We start from the raw sequence: 21,775 nt of genomic DNA, 5'->3' as shown, positions 1-21,775 counted from the left end.
GCTTATTTTGAGCTTCGTAAGATCAGCACCATTCGCCACACACTCTCCTCTCAAACAACTAACACTCTTGTCTGTGCCTTTGTTCTTTCTAAACTTGACTACTGCAACTCTCTTCTCTCTGGCTGTCCTCTGTACCTCCTGCATAAACTACAAAAAGTCCAAAACTCGGCAGCACGCCTCATTCTCAAAGCACGAAAACGAGATCACGCAACACCACTTCTTCACACACTGCACTGGTTACCTATTCAAGCCCGCATTGACTACAAACTGTCCACCCTCTGCTTTAACTTCTTTTCTGGCTCGTCTCCTGCTTACTTCTCTGAACTCCTCACCGTCTATTCTCCAGCAAGACAACTCCGTGCCTCTTCTGACTGTCGCATCCTTACCATTCCACACACCAAAACTAAAACATACGGACAACGCACTTTTACTTTCTGCGCACCCACACAATGGAATTCTCTCCCCTTTCACATCCGCCACTCTCAGTCACCCCAAGCATTCAAACGAGCACTTAAAACGCACCTCTTCAGGAAATACAACCCCTGATTTTGTTTTCTCAGTTCATCAGTAGGCTACATGTAGTGTTATTTGTTGTTTTAGTGATTTTTCACCACCTATTTTATTCATGTTTTTATTACTTAGTTAGTGGAAGAATCTTTTGTAATGTATGTTTGAAGGTGTATGCTTTTAATTAAGCGTTGTTGACTATGAATGTAAATGTAAATGCTTGTATAACTGTGTTTTAATTTTAAATGTGTCAAGCGCAAAGAGCATAATTGTAAAGTTATGATGTTGCGCTATATAAATGCTCATTTATTATTATTATTATTATTATTATTATTATTATTATTATTATTATTATTATTATTATTATAAAAGAAACCCTCAAGCAGGGACGACACGCACACAACCAACCGCATACGTACTCACGCTCGCAGTGACTAACGCACACACACACACATGAACGCATGCACAAACACATAATCATTCACACATGTACTCGTGCGTAAATTCAAGCATATAAATGCGATCGAACGCCTTAAAGCTCCCATGTACTAAAAAACCTTTCTTTGACAGTGGTGTTGTGGAGTGTGTGTGTGTGTGTGTGTGTGTGTGTGTGTGTGTGTGTGTGTGTGTGTGTGTGCGTATGTGTGTGTGTGCGTACGTACGTGCGTATGTGCGTAATACGTGCGTATGTGCGTGCGTGCGTGCGTGTTTGTACGTGTTTGCGTGCGTGCGTGCGTGCTTGTTTGTGTGTACGTGCGTGTCTGTGTCTGTATGTCTGTGTGTCTTGTGTTTGAATTTTTTTTTCAAATACCCAATATATTTGGGCATGGCTCCTCACAATATGTACTTTTAGTAAAGTCAGTTTTTTATATACGCACCTTTAACCCTCGTGTTTTCCAGACAAAGTTGATGATTCAGCCAAACACGAACTATCCAGAGGAAACCGTCAGGAAAAGTTTGGCTGTCCCTGCTTCCTGCACTCGTGTTACGAAAGGCCTTTCCACGACTGTCTCTGCTGCTACATGCAACACCTGCAGGTCTCAGACCTTCCAGTGCCAGACATCACCAACATGACAGCGACGAGGGGGAGACTTCTGCAACTCCTCTTCAAAGGAGGCACGCCATTTGACTTAGAAGGATAAAGATACTTGAAATGGTGGTATAAAGTCACAAAGTATCCCCGACTGTTAGTGTTTCTATTTACGTGTGTGTGTGTGTGTGTGTGTGTGTGTGTGTGTGTGTGTGTGTGTGTGTGTGTGTGTGTGTGTGTGTGTGTGTGTCTGTGTGTCTGTGTATGTGTGTGTGTGTGTCTGTGTCTGTCTTTCTGTCTGTTTGTAAATTAATTGTTTTCTGTAACAGGCAGCAACGCATCTCACAAAAGTTTTTTATCAATTAGTATCTATTCTTGATTGTCCATCGTAATCTACATGCACAGATATTCACCAGACAAGAATAGCAGCAAAAGTTAACTCGGTGGCAAAATTCATATGCTTAAAGCTGCCTTAGTCAGCTGTTCAGACTTGTGTTTGAGGTGACATAACGTTGAACAAAGGCTTTAGTCCTGCACATTGCATGATACATTGTTAACGTTCAACAAGCAACAATAATTAGACGCTCGATCAGTCATGCACAAAACGTGTCCATTAATTTCACAGAGCTGAATGGAGCGAAACACGGGGTTGCCAAATGAAAAGTGTATTTGGCCAACTACTTCTTGACTATAATTACGCTGTGACAAGAATTTCCCACGTATATGTCTTACAAAATGTAACAAAAAATCGTATTCCACAATTTCTAAAAGTTGTAGGGAATACGTTCACTTCCGGTACAGCCTCATAGTCCATGACCAAAACATAACCGACAAAACGGCATGACCGGGTTTCGCTCATGTCAGACACACATTCTCCTCCCGTGAAAATAGCCTGACCGAAAGATGAACTTCACCGACCTGCTAAAACGCTGGTTTCGTCACGTACACCATGTAGCTTCTAAGAGAAGCTGGATAGCATGTCGTCTTGATCCATCCTCTGTTCGAGCTGTGAGGCCCCCTAATACATCACATCACTGGTGGAACGACGTGACACTACACGACTGGGTCACCAGGAAATGACGTATCGCCGCTTGGCCACGGCAGCGTGGCAACTGCTCCAACGTATTGGAATGACGAATGAGTTGGATGGTTTGTGGCACACTCTAGGAGACCTTTTCTAGTGGGAATGGTTCAAGGTTTTGAGGTTTTGCATCATGTCAATTGTCAGGGTTTATGTGTGTGTGTGTGTGTGTGTGTGTGTGTGTGTGTGTATGTGTGTGTGTGTGTGCGTGTGTGTGTGTGTGTGTGTTTTGTACGAATATTTGTGGTGTGAACATGACTGTTATGTTGGACAACGAAATGATGACCAAAATAATGGCCTCGCCAGATAAAAACTAATTTCGCCCTTTTCTTTCTTTCTTTCGTTCTTCGTTCCTTTTTTTCTTTCCTTCTTTATGTTTTTCTTTCTGTTGCCAGCCAAATCTAAGCATGGCCGCAAATGTAGCTAAATACATTCATCCAGGTTGCTTGTTTACTCACAAAAATATTTTCTAATTCTAATCTAAAGTGCACCGCCCTAATTTCTTAAATTCGAGGATTGCGTGTTCCTTTCCAGGTTTTACAAAGAATATTTCTTCACTCCTACAAAACAAGTCTGTCTGAGATGTGCCTCGAACCTAAAACCATATATAACTTTTACCACTACCAAAACCTGCTCTAGCCCCAAGATGGAAGTACCTTCGCTTTCAATTGGAAACATTTCGCTTTTGATTGATGCATCTGAAACTGGTTGCCTAAACCGGTTTCACATCTACGAATGGCGTCGCTCTGACCCAGCGGAAGGCAAGACAAGAGTCTTAAGGGATGTCACCGTCTTCCCATGTGACTCTTTCGTCCACTGGAGTTCTTCACTAACCGGTTCGTTGACGCTCCTGTCTGACTTGATGCTGTTGGTAGGTTTTCTTTTACCTTTCTGTTGGAGATAGAGCGGACGAAGGGCTGTATTTCTGTGATGTGTTATTTTTTTGTATTATTTCAGAGTTTGTAGATTTTCTTTCCAGTTTTGGTAGTAATGATAGTTAAGGGATAGGATAGGATAAACAATTTTCAAGTTTTGTTGAAATCATGTTATTTTAAATGCGTAATTTTTTTTTTTTTCATTTTGTGACTGAAACAAAACTTTCAGAAAAGTGTTAAAATCGGAAATGTTCTTTTCTCTTTTTTGACTTTAAGTGGAGATTTTATATGATTTTTTCTGGTGTGTTATAATACATTTATTGAAATGTATGTCGCCAGTTACATGCTAATTTGCTAAGTGTGAATGTCGTTTCATTTTCATTTAATAAAACATTAAAAATACAAACAAAACGGAAAGCTGTTAAAATCAACATAAAATTAAATAATGTAAAAAATCTGTCTTTTGGTTCAATAGCTCAGTCACAAATGAAAAATTTAAACTTCAAAAAACAAATTTATTTCAAAAGATTCTGCACTTAAGAATCGGGACTCATTACCCTACATATTTGTGGTCTTTGACATCTTTTTTTTTTTAAAGCTTGGGGCGTTTTTGTCTGACTTAACAAGCATGTGTCTCAGGCAAAATGTGTACTGAATACTCCATGCACCTAACGCTTAGAGTTCAAGTCCTAAATGAAATCGTGGATGTATTTGTTTATTTTGTCCGGCCATCAGAACTGAAAAACTCCAAAGACCATGGATTTAGGAACAAGACATCGATGGTTCCAGCTTGCGTGGATACTGATGCTACTTCCAAACACAGAAGGACAAAGTAAGTAAGCGATGTGTATTCTGTACACGTCTTTTTCCAGATGTTTTGGCAGGAGTAAGAGAGTTCATAGAACATAATACAGATACTTCAACAAAAGCGATGAATTTGTTTTATAGGTTGGTTCTATCTTTCCCGGTTCTTTTTCTTTTCGTGTTCTTTCTCTTTACGTGCTCGCTACTGCCTTTGGCACAAACGAAATCGCGAACATGGGAACATGACTAGTATTTTGCTGTTGTCCTTTCTGCTTTCTTCTTGTCCTTCTGCCTTGACCTTCATTCTTTGGAGAACAAAAAATATATATCTGACTTGCCAGTCCGTACACTTCGACCCCCTTCAAGTCATCAGAATGTAAGCGGAAGTAGGATTATTTATGCGCTCTCCTTGTTTCCCTTCTCCTCTTCTGCCCACATCTCCTATACTCCTAGTTGCCTTCCTTCATTCAGTCCGAAGTTGACTTCGACTTCGCGATATATTTACACCCCCGGTATAGGGGTGTGTATAGGTTTCGCTCGATGTGTTTGTTTGTTTGTTTGTTTGTTTGTGTTCGCATATAGATCTCAAGAATGAACGGACCGATCGTCACCAAACTTGGTGAACAGGTTCTATACATTCCTGAGACGGTCCTTACAAAAATTGGGACCAGTCAAACACACGGTTTGGGAGTTATTGGTGGATTAAAATTATACAAGGACTTATAGAGGAACATCTTAATGGTCAAAGGGAAATAACCATTCTCACTCAGTCACTGCCACCAACTGAGAAGGTTATTTCCCTTTGACGGGGGTGTTTTTCCTACCTCGTAGGAATTTCTTGTTCTACCAAATGTTTAGCGCCAAAGCTTCGTGCAGCGAGCTTTGGGAAGTAGATTTCGCAAAGTCGACTAAGCCCAATTAATAAATATGTTTCTAATAGAATGAAGGGAAGGATATGCGACGTGCCAGCAGACAGAGCCTTAGCAGAGACGAATTCCATTCTTTCTTTTGCTTATCTTCTCCTTTATACTGCATTTGTTTATTTTTCGTTCTGGTATCTTTATCCTCATATTTAGGAAGGATAATAATGTTTTTATGCAGGGGTATTGAGCGACATTGCAGCAGACATGGTTTTTCTCTTGGACATTTCGCCGGTCTCCGTCAAACCATCGGAGTTGGAGAAGAAGAAATATTGTGCATCATCTTCTTTCTTTCTCCTCCCCTCCTCTGTTCCTATACTCATCGACGTTTTCCTCCTCATTTTCATCCTGCAGTCCTTCGTTTTCTTCTTCTATTGATTTCATTGGCTGAAACTTCCACATACACTCGTGTTTTCTCTGTGTGTGTGTGTGTGTGTGTGTGTGTGTGTGTGTGTGTGTGTGTGTGTGTGTGTGTGTGTGTGTGTGTGTGTGTGTGTGTGTGTGTGTGTGTGTGTGTGTGTGTGTGTGTGTGTGTGTGTGTGCGTGAGTTAGTTACAACGTGTATGGCCGTTTTTGCCCCTAAATTTAGGCAGCATTACGCCGATTTCGGGGGGAAATCTTACAGCCCGTAATCTGTTTCCAACAGGGGTAAGATGCGACATGCCGGCAGACGTGGTGTTCCTTCTGGACGCCTCAGCCTCCATCAAGCACACGGAGTGGGAGCAGGAAAAGGACTTCGTGGGCATCCTGATCGACTCGCTGGCCGTGGAGCGCCACGCCATCAACGTGGGACTCATCGTGTACAGCACGGAGATCGGGCAGGTGGTGGACCTCCAGCCTTTCAAGACCCGCGCCCAGCTGAAGTCCAGGCTCCCGCAGCTCGTCCAAACTAGCCAGGGTAGGTGGCGGAGCTTGTGGCGTCTTGTTGTACTGTGTTGTCGTTTTTTTGTCGCTCATTGTTTGTTGTAGCTATAGGATAGGTGGCGGAACTTGGGACTTCTTGTACTGTACAGTGTGTTTTCGTTTTTGACGCACGGTTTGTGCTTGGTCTTTCGTTTTTGGCCTTTTGTTGGACTCTTGCTGTTTTCTTTGTCCTTGTTCTGTGCGTAGTTTCGTAGCTTGATTTCTTTCGGGTTGTTTGCTTCTTTGTTTGTTTGTTTGAGGGGATTATGCCTCAGCGCATGAGTGTTGTTTTTCTTTGTTTGCCTTGCTTTCAAAGTTTATCAGTAGTGTGTTCGTGTTCTTTGGGAAAACGCCTGCTGACTTGTCTTTTGACCCTATTAATATAGCCATGTAGACTCCAAGCTCCTTCGTGTATATTCCGTAAAGAACCATCAGTAAACTTTGCTATTAGAATCCCTTCTCGCACGACGTAACGCTAGATAAGCGCTAGTATCTATCTTTTCTGCTTCGATGCATGTCGTGTGTAAGCAATTTGCTCCGCCTGTATCCGCTTTCTGTGTTTTAACCCCGAATGACATTAGCATCGTGACAGAAAGAAAACACACATCCAATATTTCCTTATTTCCATACAAGGTTCGTATGGAAAGAGCTGCATCGAAACACAGAGATTGTTTGGACAACATGCAAAGTTGTGGGTAGAAAATGATGGCATGTTTTTGCCTGATACAGTCAAATCCCCGTTTTCAGACCCTCCATTTTTAAAACCGGAATGATATTTAGAAAACATATCCTCGGATTTTGTCTCCAATGTCATACCTTAAGATTCTCCGTTACAAATAATGCTACCGCGAAGGAGGACTGCTTTCACTTTGCAAAAGTTAAAGCATTCAAATCTAAAGAAAATGTTGTACACTAGTCGTCATAAAAAACTATACAGATGCGTTTGAGAGCAGATCTTTGTAATGAGGCCGTTAATCGTAAAACCAATTATATGACTGGAAAGGCCGTTTATTCCCCTAACGTATTCTGAAAACAGATTAAGTTTACATGACGTAGTGTTGATACAGTGGAACCTACAACACAGACACCCCCCAAAATCAAATTCACAAAATCAAGGTTCCCGCGTTAAAATTGACAAAATATCAGAACTGCTCAAACGAAACATGTTTAGCATGTCCTTAGACAGAACAATCAAATCTGCATCCAAATCAGTCAGTTTTGTTCACATATCTTGTCTACCGAGGACGCTATGGCATGCTGAGCGGTGAAGGTGTCAATCCTCTCAGAAGGCATAAAAGGCCGTTTTTGAAGCCGTTTTAGCGGGTAATGAGACCAAAAAATAGTACATTTTGAGTAACTCGCTTACGCATTGCCTTCAAACTTTCGGAGATTTGTGCTAACACATGTCGTCAAGTATATACGGAATTTCAAATCATTTGAGACATTAGGTCTGCTGTTATTTGTCATGCCAGAAAGAGTTCTTAAATTGACGGTAGGTTTTTGCTGACTCATCGAAAAAAAATTCAAGAACAATAACAGATGCGCCACATACTCAAATTTCATTTACATATTGTATCAGACATGGGTAGTATGCATCCTGAACTCAGGTCAAAATGAGTTCGGCTCATTCTTTCCATGACAGGATGCCTTGAGTTTCCTTGTCTGGCAAGGACACCGATGTTTTTTTTTAATTTATTTATTTTTATTTTTTTTTACATATTTAGAGCTTTTTGTAATGTATTATTGATATAAGCAGATTCGCGAACGTCGATAATGATTTTTCATGGTGTTTTGTAATTTTTAAATTACAAAGGAATTGATATGTAAGACAGTTTCAAGCGAGCTATTTTTCGCGGCTGTATTTTCTGTGCAAACAACTCTAAATATGGCAAAAGTGTCACGTGATAATCAACCGTTTCGTTTCGGCGCTCACTGGAGCAGACGATTTTTTCTGTAACCAGTTGACAGTGATGAAACCATATATTACGGTCTCCTTCCGGCAGCAGTCCCAAAATGTCGACTTGTTTTGACCTTAGAACGATGTCTTTATCATAACTGTGAAGAACAGAACGGAGATCACTGTCGAAGTCGGCCAATCTGCAATAATTTTCGTCTCGCAAACACTGATCTCAAATTTAGATCAGTGCTCGTGAAAAACATATGGGAGATAACTCTGTATTCTTTTTTTTGTTGATAGATTCGCGTAGGACTGTAGCGTCCGGTCAGAGAGACAACTGGCAATAGCCGTGGAGCCTACACCTAACAAAGCTCACTGCCGACACGCTTAACTGATCAATGGCTCTTGAAAAAGCATTTTCCAAGATTTTTTATGTGCGTTTAAACAAGTGCGCTGTGAACAGCAATTGTTGAAACTGTATTAAATTTAAGGGTAAATTGAAACTTTCATTTTTCTAAATGCGTGCTAATTTCAATTTGTTTCTGTTCAATAGGACAGGGTACATCTTTATTTTTTTAATTCTTTCTGGTATGTCGCATAACAGCAGAACAGATATCTCAAATGACTTGATATTCCGTGTGTAGTTTACGACATGTGTTGGCACAAATCACTGAAAGTTTGAAGACAATGCGTTAACGAGTTACTCAAATGTACCATTTTTTGTCTCATTACCCGCTAAAACGGCTTCAAAAACTGCCTTGTATGCCTTCTGAGAGAATTCACACCTACACCGCTCAGCATGCCATAGCGTCCATGTTAGACCAGATATGTGAACAAAACTGACTGATTTGGATGCAGATTTGATTGTTCTGTCTAAGGACATGCTAAACATGTTTTGTTTTAATTGTTCTGAGTTTTTTTTGATTTTATCGCGGGAACCTTGATTTTGCGAATTTGATTTTGCGGGGTGTTTGTGTTGTAGGTTCCACTGTGTTGACACTACGTCATGTAAACTCAATCTGTTTTCTGAACAAGGTAAGGGAATCGATGGCCATTCTAGTCATATACTTGGTTTTACAATCAACAGCCTCATCAGAAAGATCTGCCTTCAAACGCATCTGTAATGGGTTTTTTATGACGAGTAGTGTAGAAGTAGGCAAAGAAAGGACACTCCCTGTGAGCGTTGGGTTGGGTAAATTGATGCAAGTATATTATACGTGTTGCTGTTACAAGGACCGCCGCGTCTTAAAGGGCGCTATAACTCTTGGACAATGTTTGTTTCCAGCACCGGAGAGAGGCAGCGCCTAGAAGCTCATTCATTCACGTTGATTACATTAGTTGTTGTATTTGATGTGCATTTTCGAGCAAATCGTGCCGTGTGTTTCTAGTTTTAAGGAACAGTGGATTCCTCACTTTCTTCACATGAGTCCAATTCGCCAGAAACTTCTACAAAACGGTCAGATAAATAGTATCCCTTTTAAACGTTTTTATTTTCAGAATTCCTCCGATGATAAAGTCTGTACACCCTGGCACCAAATTGACTTAAATCATCTCAAGAGCTACGGTTTTGGGTTTGGCATGATAGCACCACAAACCAGGAATTCCTTCGAGTTGGCGTTTTAACGTTAAGTTACTCAACAATTTTAAACGTTGTGTTAGGGTAGTCACTGCAGACGTTACATGTGTCCATGCACTCAGTCGTTATGCTTGCTTCGTCATCTTTTTGTTCGCTCCTGACAATGGTAGATAGCAAAATTGAATTCCATCAAAAAAATCAACTGGTTTCGTCTGTTAGGTATATGCGTATCCACCAGCACTGGGAAAAAAGATATGAGAATGAATGAATCGCGAATCGAAGTGTAGAATGATTCTCTATTCACATTCATTTAATTAATTAGCCTACTAACGAAACCTTTTCGATTAATTCAATTGTGTCTAAATTACAATACAGTGAATGACCCTTGGAATGTTTGAGGTCTAAATCGACAGTAAATGTTCAAAATGGCGTCTTACAATGTATCTGCGTAAAGATCAATCTTGCTGAGGCTTCTGCGGTTCTGAAAACAAAGAAACTTGTTATTTGGCGTGCAGAGTATAAGTGTCTTATGTGACACACAATGAGAAAGGCAAGAACCGAGTGTTATTATGCTTCTAGGGGTCTTAAAACGGGGGAATTGTTGTATTTTGACGTCAATGCTTTGAGTGTCCAGCATAGTCTAGTGTGACACAATAGGAAAGAAAAGAACCGCGCTTTGGTGTGCTTCTAGGGGTCTTAAAACGGGGGAATTGTTGTATTTTGGTGTCTTTGTTTTTTGTGTCAAGCGTAGTCAGTGTAACATAATACAAGAGAGGGGTTTGAGGTACGATGTATTACTAACACGCAGACTGACAAAAGTGGTGTTCTGCTGACAGCGAGTCCAGACGGCGGGGAATTGTGCAGCGGCAACGTCAAAAGGGAAGACATGCCCTTCATGTCATGTACGTCCCACCTTCTAGTTTTCATGGACTGCAATTGTCTCTTCGTCACTCTCTGTCCTTCGCCGCTGTGGTCTTGCTGGTTCTTTTTTTTTAGTGTTTTTTTTTCTCAAGTCTCTCGATCTGTGTTTTCTTTTAGTTTCTATCGTCGTTTGAATTTGAGCTTTGTTTGTTGTCGACAATCTGACTTTTTCTTAAGCTGATCTGCAAAAGTCTTTCTGGTCTTCTGATGGCTGTCCTTGATTGAGCCCGAAGTCGACTTCGCGAAGACTTCGCGAAGTCTTTTTATCGACAAATCAGTGCTAAACCTTCTTGTAGAAAGCTTCGTGAAGTGGACTTCGCGAAGTCGATTTCGCCCAATTGATTTGAGTCTTTAGTCTCTTCGGCTTTCCAAACGTCTTTCTTTTGACATTGGGACAGTTTGTGTATGTCTCCCAGACTGTGAGTTTCTTCGCTTTTAGTTTAGGCTTCTAAATCCGTCTCTTCTGCCTAACGCCTCAGTCAATATTTCCGTTAAATGTTTGTTGAAATTCGCCACACGTACTGACCTGTTGTTTCGGTCTTACTGACTCTCTGTGGATTTTTTCCACATGTACCTTTGCCTTTTATTTTTATTTTCTTGTTCAAAATCTGCCTTCAGTGCGCTGTGCGTATAGTCATTCTTCTTTTTTTTCTGGCAAAAGTCTCTCTCCCGCACTATGTGGATTTTTCTCCGCGGTCTTTTGTCCAAACTTGTCTTGGTACACTTGACTATGTTTTCTGAGGCCTGTTCTTCACTGTATGGCCGCAAGACCTAATCTGTAGACCTCTGCCGTTCTCTGACTTATAATGGTTGCCACTGTGCAACAAAAAGTGTCTTGTTTTGTCTTTGACAAACCATTCGTTTAACGTGTGTCAAAACATGGAATCGGTTTTGCTTCTTCTTCTTTATTTTTTAACCAGTGATAAAAGCACCCCTAAATACGTGGACACAAACCAAAAGACTTTTGCCTGGTTGCTTGCTGTACAGAGTTGAATTCTGTTTCGTGCTGAATTAGTATAACAACTGACACCAATGTCAACTTGCGAAAAGACTTCAGCAGAACAATTTCAATTCTGCAGAGGGAGCAGCGAAGTTGTTGAGTTTTGGTGTGTGTCCAAATGGAAGGGAGGTCTTATCCCATGTTAAAACTCAGATGGGTCCTTGGTTGTTTATTTTGCAAGGTAAGTAAGTTCATTTAAAGTGACCGGCACGGTTGGCCTAGTGGTAAGGCGTCCGCCCCGTGATCGGGAGGTCGTGGGTTCGAACCCCGGCCGGGTCATACCTAAGACTTTAAAATTGGCAATCTAGTGGCTGCTCCGCCTGGCGTCTGGCATTGTGGGGGTAGTGCTAGGACTGGTTGGTCCGGTGTCAGAATAATGTGACTGGGTGAGACATGAAGCCTGTGCTGCGACTTCTGTCTTGTGTGTGGCGCACGTTAAATGTCAAAAGCAGCACCGCCCTGATATGGCCCTTCGTGGTCGGCTGGGCGTTAAGCAAGCAAACAAACAAACAAACAAACCTTTAAAGTGTAGAACAGTATAACATGTAAACAAAAAGAAAACCCTACAGAAACCAGTTCTTGTACATTCTTGAATTCTTGATAAAATTTTCGGCAGCCTGTCGTGGACCTCTTCAGTATAGCATGTTTATAATAATTTGCTCTTTGTTAACGGGACAAACTTGGCATACTCGCAAACCTTCTGAGGACAAATTATTTGTTCTTCTTCTTTTGTATCCCACCGTGCTGATCTCTCAACACTAATGATCTTATACTCATGATTTTGATCAGAAGCTGTGACGTTCAGCAATTCGGATCTCGCACAAATGTTCTCAAAGTTACAAGACTAGTGCGTATCTTTAAAAAGATACCTTTCATCTTAAAGGCACACTCCTCCTTAGTTCGGCGCGCAGTCTCAGATCTGGTCAGGCTGTTGATAGAGAAAACTACATGGCTTGCTGTGTCGTACCAGATTTACACAAGTTGCTTTTTACAATATTTGAAATGCGAGCAAAAGCAAGCTTTTCAATATTTGAAAAAGCAACGAAATTAATTTAACAACGAAAATATCACTGTTCACACAGAGTATCCATGCTGTTTTTGGTTTTGTGTGTGTGTATGTGACCAAGTTTAGGGATGGTCTTATCCCGTGTTTAAGACTGGCCAGATCTGAGACGGTGAGCTGAACTGTTTACACGGGAAGGGGTGTGCCTTTAAGACGGAATGTACCTTTAAAGACAAGCAGTAGTCTTGTAACTACGTGTGGGGAGGCGTCTCTGTGTGGCTTTCATCTATGAGGAATTGGGGTTCACTGTGACAGCGGTGTTTGATAGGGACATGTTTCTAGCCTGTTAAACAGGATCAAGCCGTTCGTTTCACAGACATACCAGAATAGATACAGGTCCGTGGTTCGAGTAAAGTGAGCCTGCTCCCATCCGGTTTCCTTGGTGTCTGGTTTTCTTGTCAAACTACACTCAAGGGAACATTTCTGTTCAACTTTTGTGTGAGTCATATCTCGCACTGTTTTTGCTACCTTGACTTCATCATTTCCCTCCCTTTGAGATTTATTGGTATGGTTATTCTTTAATCTTGTGTAATTTTTAACTTTTGTTGGTTAATGAAATAAAATAAATCAGAGCTAATGGGATTTTGCTCTCCATCTCCTTCTAATCAAATTCAAGGTTTATTTCATCAGTAAAGAACACGTTTCGTTGGTTTGTTACCTCCGAATTCACAACTGCCGAGTCACAATGCCTGACAAGAGGTATACAGTTTTGTTTTGATGAAAGGACTGATGTAGAGCTTGAATTATTTAGAAAAGTTAAACTTGCAAGTCTCTTAATAAAAAGGTAACACGCCCCATGACTTGGGAAAACATAGCCGCAAGCTTATCAGATTATGAATGCACTAGCAAGGTCTCTTTCAAAACTTTTTGTTTTGTGCCACACTCGTTCAGTTTTGACATGCACCAAACTAAAGGGCCAAGGACCTGTAAAAACTCCAACCATTTATTATCACAGTGATAACTTAAACCTGAAAGGATTGCATGATCTATAAGTCTTCTTCTTCTTCTGCGTTCGTGGGCTCAAACTCCCACGTACACTCGTGTTTTTGCACGAGTGGAATTTTACGCGTATGACCGTTTTTAACCCGCCATTTAGGCAGCCATACGCCGCTTTCGGAGGAAGCATGCTGGGTATTTTCGTGTTTCTATAACCCACCGAACTTTGACATGGTATACAGGATCTTTTCCGTGCGCACTTGGTCTTGTGTTTGCGTGTACACACGAAGGGGGATAAGCCACTAGCAGGTGTGCACATAAGTTGACCTGGGAGATCGGAAAAATCTCCACACTTAACCCACCCGGCCGGGATTCGAACCCTCGACCTTCCGATTAAGAGGCCGACGTCTTACCACCCCGCCACAGCGCCCGTCGATCTATGAATCGACTATTAACAAGTTAAGAGTTTTCAAAGCATCAGTTTTCGATCTTCATTTTGATTCCTCTAAACTTATTCTGTCTGTGCATGATGGTAACACCTTTAAACAAGGAACTTAACTGATTTAGATTGGAATACATTAAAAGAGGGTACGTTTTCATAGAAATAGTTCTGTTATCTGAAGCTTCGCTTCACTTTGCTGTCTGCTATTCTTTGCCTTTTCTATTGTTTTTAATTCATTTAAGTAAGTCAACACATACGTAGAATTTATACATGAAGACAACAAGAAATGTTTGACGACTCTGATCTTATAAATGTTGTTTAAAGTAATGGTATTGGTTTTGTCATTTATATTGTGGTTGTGAACATTGGGTTTGTCAAGGCATGTGGTGTTCCAACCGTTTTGATGTTGGTGCTGAAAGCCATATGTTGTTGTTGTTGTTGTTGTTGTTGTTGTTGTTGTTGTTGTTGTTGTTGTTGTTGTTACTGTTGTTGTTACTGTTGTTGTTGTTGCCAGCCTGTGACTATCTGTCAGTCCGGCCGGCCGTGTCTGTCTATTAGTCAGTGTACGTCAGTCTCTTTGTTTGTCAGTCGTCGGCGAATCTCTCTGTCTCTCTCTGTTTCTGTCTCTCTCTGTTTCTGTCTCTCTCTGTTTCTGTATCTATCTCTGTTTCTGTCTCTGTCTCTGTCTCTGTCTCTCTCTCTCTCTCTCTCTTTCTCTCTCTCTCTCTCTCTCTCTCTCTCGCTGTTTCTGTTTCTGTGTCTGTCTGTCTCTGTCTCTGCCTTTGACTCACTGTCTCTGACTCTCTGCCTCTGTCACTCTCTGTCTTGCTCTGTGTTTCTCTTTCTCTTACTCTCACTTTCAATTCTCTTCCACCTCAACATGTTGCATTTGTAGATGTCTGTCTGTCTGTTTGTCTGTCTGTCTGTCGGTCTGTCTGCCTGTCTGTCTCTACTCTTGAGCGTGAAAGCGTGAGCGAAGCGGTGACAGCAATGTGAAATATAAGGTGTACACACTGACACCGTGGCTACTGCTGGCAGGTACCGACACGGCGCGGGCCATCAACAGGATGAGGCAGATGATGCAGAACCAGGCGCGTGACAATGCCAAGAAGATCGCCATCGTCATCACAGACGGTCGCTCTGAGAACTCCACTGCTACCATACAAGAGGCCGTCTACGCCAGACAGGTGACCTGCAGACTATGACATGCCGTGTAATTACTATAAATGTTGTAAAGCATGTGTATATAACCACAAACACCCACAACCCGGTCCTACTGCTTATACTGCCGACACATGTTTAATACGGGACAAAGAGCGAGAAAAGGTCTATAGTCGTCGATTGAGCAAAAATCAACAGCCCAGGTACTCCCTGGCCACTAGTGTGTGTTTTTTGTAAAGAAATTGATTTATTAAATAATTCCAACTCACCACAGCAAGCAGTCACGGTGTTGATTTTTGGTATGTGACCAAGTGGAGGGATGGTCTTGTCCCATGCTAAAGCCTGGCCATATCTGAAATGTGTGCCTTCAACAATGAATGATTGTGCACTGTCCACAGCTGGACCGGATCATGATGATCGCTCTGGGTGTGGGCAACGAGACGTACATAGACGAGCTGCAGGAGGTGGCCAAGTCGGACTTCTACCCGGGACAGAACCGACTCTTCACCGTCAGGGACTTTGCTCAGCTGCAGGGCGTGGTGGAAGGACTCAGGACTCTCATTTGTGAATGTAAGTGTCGGTTTTTTAAATTTTTTTAATATGTTATTATTTTAAATGTCTCTGTAATAACTTTATTCTCATTCCTTTTGCTGGCTGTGTCTGTACATTCCTCACTTGCTGTGGTCGATGTCCAAGTCGTAGCGTACTTAATTGTATCAGCGGAGAAATCTTTCCGCGCTGAAGATGAATAAGTTAACTTTAAACTGTGAATATCCTCTTGCTCATTTTCCTCCGCCTCCTCCTTTCACAGCTTAACTTCTTGTAAGATTTTCTTTAGTTGTATCCTTTTCTCTTCTGCTGTTGTTTCAGTGTAAGACAGTTCACAGAATGCTGCTGAGCAGCGTTCACCGCCCTTGATTCAATTAACTTACACCTCCAACTCTCAAAAACACGGTTTATTCCAGGAAGAAGATGACGTTACTTTGGCAGACGAGCCATGTGTCAAGTCCTTTTTAAGTATGAAGTCATTTTGTTTTTACCGTGTGTTTGCTGTATTTATGCTGGGGTTCAGATGATCACTGACAGTTGTGGTTTCTCTGTATGAACAGCTGTGCCAGAGGACACCACGACCACGACAACCACCACCACCACAACCATGTCCACAACTCCCATCATCACTCCTGACCTGCCACGTGAGTACAGCACCTCTTCAGCCAGAAAAGCTACGACAACACTTGAGCACGTGCACCCTTTTATGCATTGACATGGACGCACACACACAGGCACATACACACATACATCGACACAAACCCGCACATTCGCACTCAGTAACTCAACAGATACAAACGAATGCATACACTGCCAGACAGACAGACAGACAAACCGACAGAAAGACAGACATACATACAGACAGACACACATACACAAACTCACGCATACACAAAGTCACACACACACACACACAAACACACACGCACATGCAAATGGACACACATGCAGATACACACACGGACCCCTAACCCGCACGGTACACTCAAACAAATATACACGTGAACACATCCCGATCCCCAATCCTCGACCCTCACATACGAACCCCCCCCCCCCCCACACACACACACACACACACACACACACACCACCCCCTCCATCACGAACACCCCCGAATCCCACCCCCAACCCCTCACCTCCATCCTCACCGCTACTCAAAATACGCTAACATTTTCTTCGTTGCACGTGCAGCTATTTCGTGTCCAAGGCCAGCTGACGTGGTGTTCTTGCTGGACGGTTCTCACAGCATCACGGACAGTGACTGGGCAAGGGGCCGTGTCTTCGTCTCCACACTGGTCAACAGTCTAGAGGTATATCACAAGGGTCAATCCATGCGTTATTTGTGCTGATCAATGGTGTCAAGACAGAATAATGAATCGTTTAGTGCAGACACACAAGCGCTCGCACGCACGCACACACCGTCATACACACACAAACACACACACACCCTCCACACACACACGCATATACTAACAAACACACACACACACACACACACACGCGCGCGCGCACGCACGCACGCACCGGCCACGCACGCACCGGCCACGCACGCACGCACGCACGCGCGCACACACACACTCACTCACTCACAGACATGCGCGCACACACACACACTCACACACACACACATACACACACACACACACACACGCACGCACGCACGCTCGCACGCTCACACACACACACACACACATACACACACACACACACACACACACACATACATACACACTCACTCACTCACTCACTCACTCACAGGGCAAAACACATCACAACACGAGTGTACTTACAAACACGTCTCTCACAACCTCAGAACCAACACCTTCTCTCCCTTTTCTCCCAACAGATCGACATAGACGCCATCCACGCCGGAATCATCGTGTACAGCTCAGACATAGGAGACACAGTACCTCTCAAGCCTTTCCTGGACAAAACCACTTTGAAAAGGAAGGCCTCGGGTTTGAACCAGCCACCACTAGGTCGCACCAACACGGCGCTGGGCCTCAGGGCCCTGCGGTCCATGTTCGCTGCACTCGGTCGACCTAATGTTCCTCATATTGGTAAATCCCTGCTTTCTTATTTCCTGTATTTTTATCTTGATTACTTGATCTCCGTTAATCTAATACCATTCTTTCTAAAGTTATTTTAAATATTATTGGTGAAGTTTTTTGAAGGGTCGAACCATTAGTTCAGCGATCCGGCAAATAGACGATTTAGTGTCGTATGTAAACGAATATAATAAACCTGGGTTCCTTGTAGCACTGGACTATAAAGCTGCATTTGACACGATATCCAAAGAGTATATTGTGTATGCATTTAAACGATTTAATTTTGGTGCCGTCTTCGTAAGATGGGTAGAGATTTTATTGTATAAATCGGAAAGTTGTATCAATTTTATGGGCTGGTTAGCGGAATGTATTGAATTGAACGCTGGTATCAGACAGGGCTGTTCGTTTTCCCCGATGGCCTTCATTCTTGCATTAGAATTGTTGGCCTTGAAAATTCGAAATGATGGTTCAATTAAGGGTCTGCCTCTGCCGAAAGAGACTAATGATAATTATGATATATTCTTTAAGATATTTATTATATGCTGATGATGTGACCCTATTTTTGAACGATTTGGATGAGTTAAAAAAACGCATTAACCCTTGTTACCCATTTTTCCAAATTCTCAGGTTTGGCAATGAATAGACAAAAAACTGAAATCATGGCCTTAAGCAGTAATAAATATGGTAATGAAAATGAGTGTGGGTTAAGGTGGACTACAAAAGTGAAGATTTTGGGAATTTATTTCAGTAGCTCCTCATCGGTCTCTGAGATTGAAGAAAACTGGACAAGCCGTATTGAAAATATACGACGCAACATTGTGAAATGGTTTAAACGAAATTGTAGTATCATGGGGAAAATATGCATAGTGAAATCTCTTTTGTTATCGCAGATTATTTATCCGTTGCAAGCACTGGTAATACCCGAAAAGGTATTGACTGAGATAAATACTTTGTTTTACAGATTTATTTGGAAAAAACGATTTTCAAACACTAAGGCATTTGAGAAAGTTAAAAGAAAAGTGATGTGTCAAGAGTTTCCTGATGGGGGTTTAAAAATGATTGATGTAATTGATATGCAGTCCTCTTGTTTGTTGTCCTGGGCGGCAAATTTATTGAACGAAAAGCAGGAAAGATGGAAACAGATACCGATACATATGTTTTCGAAGCTTGGTGAAAGGTTGTGTTGCTTCCAATCTAACACCACGGTAAAAATTTTTAAAGGATTGGGATTAATTAAAAATGTATTTTGGAAACAAGTTTTAATTTGTTGGTTGAAAAATAAGGACATGATTCAGAGAGCAGTAGGTGAAGAAATGTTATTAAGTGATACGTGTTTATGGAACAGCAGTGATATAATCTATTGCGGCCAAACGCTGTTTTTTAGCGACTGGATTAAAGCAGGCGTTTGTCGAGTAAAGGATGTATCTGTTGGTAATGAGTTTTTGCCCTTTAATGTTATGCAGCAGAAGGTTGGATGTAAGCCTACAAGATTCTTTGAATATAGGGTGATTTGTACAGCAGTTAAAGCAGCAACACTACGCTCTGCAAATGGAAATGTATGTGGATTCAACGATTTAAAGAATCTGAGTAAGCCTTGTCAATTTCGCAAATTAATTATGAAGGAAAAATATGTGGAGCCGGTTATAGTTAAATTTTGGGAAAATAAATTTTATTTCAGGTCGGGAAAAGAGCAGTGGTAAATGGTAAACAAAGTAACCACTGAAACAAGATTGCGAATGTTACAATGGAAAATATTGCACAATATTTACCCCACAAATATTTTATTGTATAAAATAGGCATTTCCTCGAGTAATTGTTGTACTTATTGTGAGAACGAAATTGATTATATTGAACATTTCTTTTACTTTTGCCCGAAAATTATGTCCATTTGGAAATGCGTTGAGGATAAAGTGAATTGTAAATATAATATGATTATTAAAATTACCGTAAAGGAAGTTTTTTGGGCGTATTTGAAAATTCACAAAGTTCCAAGGCACTAATAAGTTATGCGAATTATTTGATTGTGATAGCTAAAATGTGTGTTGGTATTTATAGATATGGTTCCCCTCTGGATATTGTATGCATTTTTGAGAGGGAATTGTTATATAGAAAAGTTGTTTAAAATACATTTAGATACAGTAAAAAAAAAGAAAAAAAAAGAAAAAAAAAGAAAAAAAACAGAAAAAAAAACCATTCTTTCTTCCCAAACCTTTACTGGTGGCTTTCATTTCAGTCTGTCTTCGTGGCGCACGTTTTTGAGGCCAAATGAAAACATACTAAATGTTCATGAGGCCCACAGTCGGTTTTTGTGGATGAAACATCCCTTGCTTAGTAAACGCCATGGTAAATTATTATATATTTATTCATGTATTATAATTTTGGTGTTCTCCGTACGTTTTATGGACCAACCTTTTTAGTGAATCATTCAACAATTCAACAAGGCTTGCTTCCGGTCCAGAGACGAGATTTCTGAAACATTTTCCCCTGATTATCATCACGAAATAAATATTTCAAATCAGCTTTGCATGCCATTAACATATTTTATTGTTGTAGGTGAAGCTAAACTGTCGGCTTATCCTAATATTTTCCCCTAACGTTTTTGACTTCACATCCAATAACTTAGTTCGTCTGACAAAGATGTCCTAGAAAGGAAGGTCCTTGTATCATTGAATGTCTACTATCTAAGGAGCCATTTTGGTAATGTGACAGGGGAGGCTACCGCTCCTTTCACAATGGACTCTGCACCCGGGTTGTTGGCCTTTAAAGTCAACACCTGTGGTTTGTAGAGTTCTGTTTGTGATGGGGTCTGGTGGTTTCCGATTGTCTGCATGTTCATGGAAACCTTCGGGTTTGCATAACAGTTTTTATAGGGCTAAGAAATTAGCCCTAACATTTTCAAACCTGTTTGATTGCACTTCGCTTCCCGAGGTGATCGTAGTGTTTCGGCACACGGTTACAGTAAGTAAGTTTCCCGGCCAAATTGGATCTAAAAAGATCAAGGGACATTCGCTGTGCTTTAATTTAAATACCCCTAGAATCATTTACTCGAATATATATATATATATGCTTCTTGGCAGGATTAGAGGCAGTCCATCATTTCCCTTTAAGCCATCTTAAACATATAAGGCGCCAATGCATTTAATAGCTAAACGCTCTCTCAACCACACGCAGGCATCGTGATCACGGACGGCAAGTCGAGCAATGTGCAGGCCACGATGGACGAAGCCTTGCTGGCCAAGACAGTGGACGGGGTGGTGATGGTGGTGGTGGGGGTAGGGCTGGACACACTGGCCACAGAGCTGGATGCCATGGCAACCTCTCCGGCCACCCTCTTCAACGTCACTGGCTTCTCCGCCCTCTTCGACATTGCTGCCGCTCTGAGGGAGAGGATTTGTATCGGTAGGTGGTTTTCTCTCAGCGTTTTGTTTGTTGGTTTGTGTCTTTCTTTCTCTTATCTCTCTTTGTGTCTTTCTTTGTGTCATTCTTTTCTTTCTTTCTTTCTTTCTTTCTTTCTGTATTTTTTCTTGTCTTTTTACATTTAGTCAAGTTTTGACTAAATGTTTTAACATAGAGGGGGGAATCGAGACGAGGGTCGTGGTGTATGTGTGTCTGTCTGTCTGTCTGTCTGTCTGTCTGTCTGTCTGTGTGTGTGTGTGTGTGTAGAGCGATTCAGACTAAACTACTGGACCGATCTTTATGAAATTTGACATGAGAGTTCCTGGGTATGATATCCCCGGACTTTTTTTTCATTTTTTCGATAAATACCTTTGATGACGTCATATCCGGCTTTTTGTAAAAGTTGAGGCGGCACTGTCACACCCTCATTTTTCAATCAAATTGATTGAAATTTTGGCAAAGCAATTTTCGACGAAGCCCGGGGTTTGGTATTGCATTTCAGCTTGGTAGCTTAAAAACTAATGAGTGAGTTTGGTCATTAAATATCGGAAACTTGTAATTAAAATTATTTTTTTTATTAAACGATCCAAAAACAATTTCATCTTATTCTTCGTCATTTTCTGATTCCAAAAACATATAAATATGTTATATTTGGATTAAAAACAA

The 21,775-nt window shown here is 41.4% G+C and overlaps 1 protein-coding gene and 1 long non-coding RNA gene across 2 annotated transcripts in view; both read left to right on the top strand.

Moving 5' to 3' along the window:
- The window catches only part of LOC138956279 (uncharacterized), a 2,352-nt gene extending 666 nt beyond the window's left edge, over positions 1 to 1,686 (top strand). The window contains exon 3 of the long non-coding RNA XR_011452587.1: positions 1,408 to 1,686. This is a non-coding gene — a long non-coding RNA (uncharacterized lncRNA). The remainder of the gene's footprint in view (positions 1 to 1,407) is intronic.
- A 1,864-nt stretch (positions 1,687 to 3,550) lies between these two features.
- LOC138959112 (uncharacterized) overlaps positions 3,551 to 21,775 on the top strand; it is a 33,498-nt gene continuing 15,273 nt past the window's right edge. The window contains exons 1-9 of the mRNA XM_070330463.1: positions 3,551 to 3,576; positions 4,229 to 4,325; positions 5,864 to 6,115; positions 14,994 to 15,142; positions 15,515 to 15,686; positions 16,226 to 16,309; positions 16,857 to 16,975; positions 17,512 to 17,725; positions 20,885 to 21,112. Of these exons, the coding sequence (XP_070186564.1) occupies positions 4,250 to 4,325; positions 5,864 to 6,115; positions 14,994 to 15,142; positions 15,515 to 15,686; positions 16,226 to 16,309; positions 16,857 to 16,975; positions 17,512 to 17,725; positions 20,885 to 21,112 (1,294 nt within the window). The 5' untranslated portion in view covers positions 3,551 to 3,576; positions 4,229 to 4,249. The remainder of the gene's footprint in view (positions 3,577 to 4,228; positions 4,326 to 5,863; positions 6,116 to 14,993; positions 15,143 to 15,514; positions 15,687 to 16,225; positions 16,310 to 16,856; positions 16,976 to 17,511; positions 17,726 to 20,884; positions 21,113 to 21,775) is intronic.

Source organism: Littorina saxatilis, linkage group LG2 (assembly GCF_037325665.1).
Source record: "Littorina saxatilis isolate snail1 linkage group LG2, US_GU_Lsax_2.0, whole genome shotgun sequence".
Taxonomy (NCBI): Eukaryota; Metazoa; Mollusca; class Gastropoda; order Littorinimorpha; family Littorinidae; genus Littorina; species Littorina saxatilis.
The sequence above is the reverse complement of the archived record's forward strand: the minus strand, read 5'-3'. Positions and strand labels throughout refer to the sequence as shown.